Source organism: Argiope bruennichi, chromosome 2, assembly GCF_947563725.1.
Source record: "Argiope bruennichi chromosome 2, qqArgBrue1.1, whole genome shotgun sequence".
In the NCBI taxonomy this organism is placed as follows: domain Eukaryota; kingdom Metazoa; phylum Arthropoda; class Arachnida; order Araneae; family Araneidae; genus Argiope; species Argiope bruennichi.
This window is the reverse complement of record NC_079152.1, coordinates 8,123,232-8,131,042: the sequence shown is the minus strand read 5'-3', so window position 1 is coordinate 8,131,042 and position 7,811 is coordinate 8,123,232. Positions and strand designations below refer to the sequence as shown.

General features: G+C 28.5%; 1 protein-coding gene across 2 annotated transcripts; it reads left to right on the top strand.

The window, feature by feature from the left end:
• Positions 1-824: 824 nt before the first annotated feature.
• LOC129961936 (RNA-binding protein Rsf1-like) lies at positions 825-5,157 on the top strand. 2 transcript variants are annotated; one of them, XM_056075580.1, is made up of 3 exons: positions 825-951; positions 3,631-4,112; positions 4,931-5,157. In XM_056075580.1, exons 2-3 carry the CDS (start codon positions 3,637-3,639, stop codon positions 4,947-4,949), a joined length of 495 nt encoding a protein of 164 aa, XP_055931555.1. In that variant the 5' UTR covers positions 825-951; positions 3,631-3,636; the 3' UTR covers positions 4,950-5,157. The 2 variants fall into 2 exon arrangements, with proteins under 2 accessions (XP_055931555.1, XP_055931552.1); XM_056075577.1 differs by lacking the exon at positions 825-951 and adding an exon at positions 997-1,015.
• Positions 5,158-7,811: the final 2,654 nt, after the last annotated feature.

Sequence of the window (7,811 nt, the reverse complement as noted above, 5' to 3'; positions counted from 1 at the left end):
ATTAAAATTTTAATATAAGAAATAAAATTATATAACTACGAATATTTGGAGAAAATAATTCAAAATAATATCTTAAAAAAATCAGAAGTTTTTAATAATTGATCGGCTAGCGTAACATTTACTAAACAATGGTTTCATCAACGTTATCGGTAGACATCCCGACATGCGCAGAACGGTTGAAAATTGAACAGAAGCGGTTTGTTTGGTACCTGACACGTGACCGTGAATTGACCCCATTAGACAAATCGTATCGATTGCTACTTTATAACATGATTCCCGAATTATAATCGAAATATCACCAGTAAAATCATATAAATTATTTGAATCATTCCTCCTTTTGAAAGTATTGATAATTAGTATTAGTGACTTTTTGATATTGCATACATAATAACCGTTCATAAAATATTCGTCATGCGAATAGTATAGACATTTTGCCTTGTTATTGTCTGACTAGACTGAAATAATTGTTTTTTTTTGGGGGGGGGGTAAAATTTTTGACTGATATTAATAAATCAATAATATTTCATTGAGTATCGCGATTATAACAACTCTATATATCTTCAATCTGTTAGAGAATTTCTGTAAAAAATAATGTTGGTTTCCACAGATGTATATATTGCTTCTTTGTACTAGAATGCTCATTACGCTCTTGAAGATTTTTTGTCCAGATATGGGTTATGTTAAATGTTTCTATTTATTCAGATTTAATGACCAATCAAAATTTTTATTTTATGAAATTTTACGAATTATATTAATTGCCAGAAATTCAATTATATTAATGAAACAAAAAAAAAACAAAAAAAAAACTAAACTTAAACTGGCGGGTAGAATATATTCACTGTGACTCTTCTCATCATCTTTCACTGCGCCATTTTCCGTAACTGGTTAAAGACGTGAGAAATTCTTCTCCCTAAAGAACTAACCTTAAAATAGGAAAAAGTTCTTAAAATCGTAAGTTTTTCATTTAGAATATTGTGAAATGAATAATTCATTGTAGTTAAAGAAATTTTGGTTTGTAAGTTGACCTATTATGCACTTGATTAAAAATTTAAGTAGTTATATCTGAGCTCTCCATTAAAACGCCCAGTTTGTTTAAAATTGATAATCCATACTGATGGTTCGTATTTGTTTAACGGTTTGTTATGTAGTTTGTTTGAGTTAGTCTTTGTCAGGTTTTTTTCTATAAATGCTGATGAATCTAATTTAATTAGAATTTCAGTTGTATGTTTTAATGATAGGCTGACTGATGGCGTCCATCGCCATTTCTTTTGTGAAGATTAAGGCTTTGAATCATCGATTTTGCTTTGTTAATGTGAATTTAGTTAGGTTATTAAATAATTACACTTTTTGATTTTTTTAGTTAGCTAAATTTAAAAAGTAGCTATGTGATTCTGCTATAGTTGTTTTATATAAAATTCTTTTTATATATAAAAAAATAGAATTTTTGTTTTGCCGGTTTATGTGAATGACCCTTCATAAATTTGGGGTTTGCTAGAAAACTGATAAAAACGAAAATTTTTACTACTCTGTTGTTTCGTGTATAAATCGTTCAAAATTATCGTACTGCTCCTTTTTCTTTCGGATTTGTTTTGACATTGGTAATATTTTAAAAATTTGATTACTTGGATTTTGTGTGTATGTATATATGTAATATTATAATATATTTCTAATATTTAATTCTAATAACTATGCAATAATATTCTTTATGAATCCATATTAATGGAACTACAATTGAAACGACTTATTAAAAAAAAGTGTATATATATTCTTTTTTTTTTAATAAATCGTTTAAATTGTAGTTTTATTAATATGGATTCTTGAAGAATATTATTTTATTATTATTAGAATTAAATATTTGTAATTTTATCGTTTTTCATTGTTTCTTTTCTGATTTTCGTTTAGTTTATCAGTTTGATAAGATATAGTAGGTTTTCCAATATCGTTAATTTATATGTAGCAAATAATATAACTAGGGTAGATATAGCTCATAAGCAGCCCTATGTCTTTTTTTAAAATGTGTTTTTATATTTTGACATGACCAACTTAACTTTTAAAGTAATATGTATATTTTTTAATTTTGTTTTAAATTGAAATATTTCTGATATTTTATATTTTGTATGTATATTAATATTTTGTAATAATGTTTTGCATATAATGTATCTTTTTGACATTTAAGATAGTTTGAACTTGTGTAAATTTTTTATTAAAAACTTGTATGTCTATTATGTTCAGTTTCTTCATCTGGGAAGCTTCAGTTATTATCTGAAAATTTTCAAGGTCTGTTTGTCTGTTTTATTTATAAAGTACTAATGGTTTTTCTTAGTAAAATTATTTTGTGTATTGCCATTGAAAAAACAAAATGCCTAAATGCAAACATACCTCATATAAAATGTGGCACAAGGTTTAAAGAGTTAATTCCAAACCTAATAGAAGAATTAAAGTTAAATTTAAAAAAATCAAATTACTATAATTAAAGTTTATTTCTTCTTTGTGTATAAAGAAAAAAATTAAAACATTTTTACACTTAAAAGTTGAAATTTCATTAACCTTGATTTATGTAAATAAGGAAGAATATTAAATTTTGTTATAATGCATTTTTAAACAGATGAGATAATGAGGTAGATTCACCTGAAATTTCAGAATATAACTTAAGATATCAGATAGTAATACTTATCAATTTAAAATTACTTTCTTTGTGTACTTTAAATATTATCCGACCTTTAAGATATATAGGCCTAAATTTGAATAAAGCATGAAAATTTTAAAAGGTTAGTAAATTATTATATGATAGTAAAATTATTAAATGATTACATTATGAAATCATTGCATATTATAAATAACTAGATTTTTAGTGCTCTATAACTATTTAACATGTCTAATTTATAAATAGTTGTTTTTTCAGATAATACATTTATTAACAGTTCTATTGGACCCCTTCAAGCTTTTTTACCAAAACCTTGTATTTTAGCAAATCAAGGGAATATATATGTATAATATATATATCAATAGTTGTAATTTTCAGAAATAACTTAAGATTTTAAATTCTTGCAATAGAAATTTTAAGAAGAATTTGAGAACTAAGTTTGTTCCTGCTTATTTTTATATAGATATATTAAAAGCCTTATCTTTTTAGTATATTATATTAATATTTATATATATATATATATTTAAATGTATATTTTTATTTTAAAATTTTATGTATTAAATTTTACTCAAATTGTCTTTTCACATATTTCTGATTGATATAAAATCATGTGGTTTCAGGCATTGGGGCATATTGTGATAAGTATTGGAAAATAATTATATTGAACTATTAATGAATCAGATAGCATGAAAGGAAAATAATTTGAGTGTTATAAAATTTAAATACTTGATTTTAATTTGGAAAAATTCAAATACGGGACGTTTCTGAATCTAATTAAATGTACAGAATTTATGTTTATAAACGAAGGAATTTATTCAGTTTAATTATGGAAATGAAACAAAACCATCTGTAATTAAAAGTGCTGGGCTTTCATAGTTGAATGTTCACATGATTTTTTTTTCCCCTTAATGAAATAATTTTTAGTGCTTATCTAAGTTCATATTTTAGAATTGTGAGCTAATGAATGATTTTGTTTGTTAATTTAGAGAAAAATGAGGCCTGCATCTGTTTACGTAGGAGGTTTAAGTGAAGATATCCAAAAAGAAGACTTGGAAAGAGAATTTAGTAAATTTGGTACCCTCAATAAAGTTTGGGTTGCTAGAAATCCCCCTGGTTTTGCTTTTATTGAATTTGAAGATGATCAGGATGCTAATGAAGCTATCAAGGAAATGAATGGGGCAACTATCAATGGATCAGAGATCAGAGTTGACCTTTCCCGTGGCCGTGGTGGGAGACGAGGTGGCCGTGGTGGATTTAGAGGGGGAAGAGATGGAGGTTATAACAGAGGTGGTGGACGAGGAGGTTATGATGGTGGATTCCGAAGTGGTGGAGGATACCGTGGTGGCCGTGGAGGAGGCTCTCGCTACGGAGGAGATAGAGGAAGTGGTGGCTATGATCGCCCATCATATGGAGGTGGTGGAGACTACAGGAGCTCTAATTACAGGAGCCGATCACCCATGGGTCAAAGGTAACATTTTTAGGGATTTTAATTGTGGTTTTAGACAGGAAATGTTTTCTTTATTATTTGCTGTATTTTTTATCCATTACATCCAATATGCCATTTTCTATTATTTGGGATACGATTTAGGCCATTGCATAATTATTTAAAATGTGCTTGTGTTGGGAAAACAATTTTTTTTTTATTATTATTATTTATGTGAAGACTTACTCTTCTTGTTGCTTTCAGTTTTCAATTGTTTATTTTTATAATTTTTCTCTTCTGAAAAGTTGCATCATATTTTTAATCTGTTAAGCTATTCTGTTAATAACGAATCTTATTGATGCATGTAGATCTTAGTTGGTGACAAACTGCTGTTTTAGATTCCTTCCAAGTAATCTACATTTTTCTCCCTTTAAACAACTTCCTGAAATAGTGTATTGCCATCTGTTTTCAGTTTGACGTTTCATTCTATACTTAAATTTCTAGGTTTTTAAGTTTAAAGTTCTTCTGCATGCTACAGAACATTTGCCAATCTATAGAACTGTGAAGAATTAAGCAATATCTGCATATACATTTTAATGTGTTCTGGAAACAAGAATTGTTCACTATATTAAATTCATTGCCTATATATTTTATAATTAGAGAAAATCTTAGCTGTCCATCCTATTTTTAAACAATAACAAATTTTGCAGCATCTGAATTTTCTGTTTCTTCAGTGAATAATAATGATTCAAAACTTCACTACTTACCATTCATTGCACTTGTTATTTCATCTACGCATTCTACTGCTATATATATCTACATTTGTACGTCTTAACACATAACAAACCTTTTTATTCAAACAGAAATGGCGGAGGCTGGTAAGGAAATGCGCTCTGATCATCACATGCCATTGCCGAACCTCAACTGCTCGCGTGGGAGCAAATCATCTGTTGCCAGTTTTTGCTGTTAATAGTCTCCAAACTACATGTCCAATTTCAGTTTTTAACCTTAAGAATTTTTTCATCAGTTAAGACTTCATATTCGTCTGTGTTGTATTTCATGATCACAATAAAAATGTCAATACTGCCAATCGTCTTCGTGCTACTTCGTACATAAAATGCTGGATGATCAAACTAGCCACCTTAACTGTTGCATATTTATAACCACCTAAAACTAAAGTTGGAGAAGTGGTTAAATGTTGCATATCAATAACCACGTGGTATAATGTGAATTTATTTCAGTAAATATGAAAAGTTGTATCACAACTGATCATTATAAGTAAATCACAGCAACAATTTAACTTCGAAGCAACGTTTTTTTCTACAGTGCAGTAAATTATCATTTCTGATTATGTTAAGCTTAAGTTCTCACTTTTGGCTTTTAAATTTAGATATTGAAAATACAAACATTTAGTGAATCTGCACTGTAGAAAATGGCACATTGAACCAGCATCCAGTATTTCGCTTTTCTTTAACATTTACAGATAAAAGATCATCTGCAATTTGTAAGTATCATTTCTCAGCACTCATCGTCATACTGCAGAAATTGGCCAGCAACCTGTTGAAACAAGCAAATCCAGTATTGAAAGAAATTCAGTTAATTTTATAATAAGGGAATATTGGGGTGGGCAGAACAGATTATAAATAAATTACTGTTGCTTTTCTTGTTTACACAATAATTTATTCGATAGTGAAGATTGTGGTCTGGATGAAATGACTTGAAGACACATGTTGTGGTTTATTGGTAACATCAACAAAAGGCAAATGACGCCATAGTGTCGTAGGCCTAGAGAACTGCACATAAAAATTTCTCGGGGTGGGCTGTTATCACACTCCCCCTAGTACAGGAGTCAAGTTTGCTTCCACTGGGAAAAAAAAAATATTCTAACATCAACAGGGAGGCCACGTGATATTTACATGATTGGCAGCTAGCTCCGCTCAGGAAGATAACGTGGTTAACTGAATTCCTAACACAGATTATTCTAAGTAGTAGGATACTGTCTTCATTTCCATATTAACACATATATTTTATGAAACATTGTATATGCCAAGAAAGTACTAAAAAAGGGACTACTTGCTTATCAGTTTGTTATATAATTCATCCTTCAAAATTTTGTTACTTCAAGTAACATTTTGAGAAAAATCCTAAATACGTTTTTTTATAAGGGTGCTAAATTCACTAATTTTAAAATTCTGCATTATTATGGCAGTTTTTCTGCCCTTTTTCACTCCCACATTTTCTCCTTAAAGTTCATTGGAAATTGGCCATGAGTTAGCTTGCACCACTATTTGTTAAATTTACCTGGGAATGTGCTAGCATAGCTTGGAATGTAACTTATGATACTAAAACACCTTGTAGCATATTTATTGAAATTCATTAGTCTAATTTTAATTGGCATAAATCTCAATTTTGGACAGCATTTTTGTCTTATTAAGTATTAGTCGCCTTTGGCGACCAGCTGGTTCGCCAATCTTAATGTTCGTTAAAATTTTAATAATTAAATATTTTATGCAATTCCTACTCAAATCAATCAAAATATTTTAAATTTTGATTGTCATATAATTCAGTCATAATATTATAAATGCCTACAGTCATAACGTAATACATATCTCTAATTTTCTGTTAGCTCCCGTAGAATTTATGCTTTAAATGAAAGTGGAAAGAATTAATCTGCAATTACTATAATATTTTTTACTGAAACAAAGCATTTTTTTTATAATCTGATTACTGAAAATATAGTCACTGAGCGTTTAAACTTTATGGGCACTAAAGAATATCTTTCTTAATTTATGTAATACTCAAGAATTTGTCAACAAAATTTTCTCAGATTCATCATGAGCAGATCGATTAATAAACAATATTCAATTTTAAATGCATCAAACTCTAAGGAAATAAAATGAATCGTTTAAAATAATTGGTCGAAAACAGGTTTAAGAAAAAACTACTAAAAAACGATGCACTTAAGCATATACAAAAAAAATATATAACTAACATAAATACATTTTAATTACAAAAGCATACAACTAATCGAAAAATAATTTAAATCAAGTCACATCCATTGATAATACTTATCAACAATCAGAACACAATGCGCATGCGTGAATTTTTCTTTCCCAGTTGGGGTAACGTTACGCAGATTAGAAATTTTTAATTTCCTTTATTCTGTTTTATTTTAATTCAAAAGTAGAATGAATCTGAAAGGTCGAATAATTAACAATGTTTATTTTTAAATGCATCAAACATTAAGAAAATAAACAATCGTTTCAAATAATCGGCCGAAAAATTTTAAACCTAACCTCATTAGCGTGGGGAAAATGAAAAGATTTTTAAATTAATAATTAAAATTCTAATTAAAAATTCAAAAAAAAAAGACCCCAGGTGCATATTTTTGATCTCCAAAGTATACTTGTACCAAATTTGGTAGCTGTAGGTCAAACGGTTTGGCCTGTAGAGTGCCAACACACACACATTGAGCTTTATTTAAGTATAGATTGAATTTAGTTTATATATTTAATTTATGGAATCGTGGATCAGTTGCCAGGAAAAATTGTCATCCTAAGAATTCCTTTGATCTCATGAGATATACTTGCATTTCAAGTTAAAAAATAAAATAAAACCATAATTTTGAAATAACAATCAGGACATGTCAGGATAATGAAAGGAATGCTTATTGTTTGTTGGTTGGTCCGCATTATAATTAGCTTTTGTTCAATTTCCAACTGTAAGCAAAAGCTGTAAGTGTAA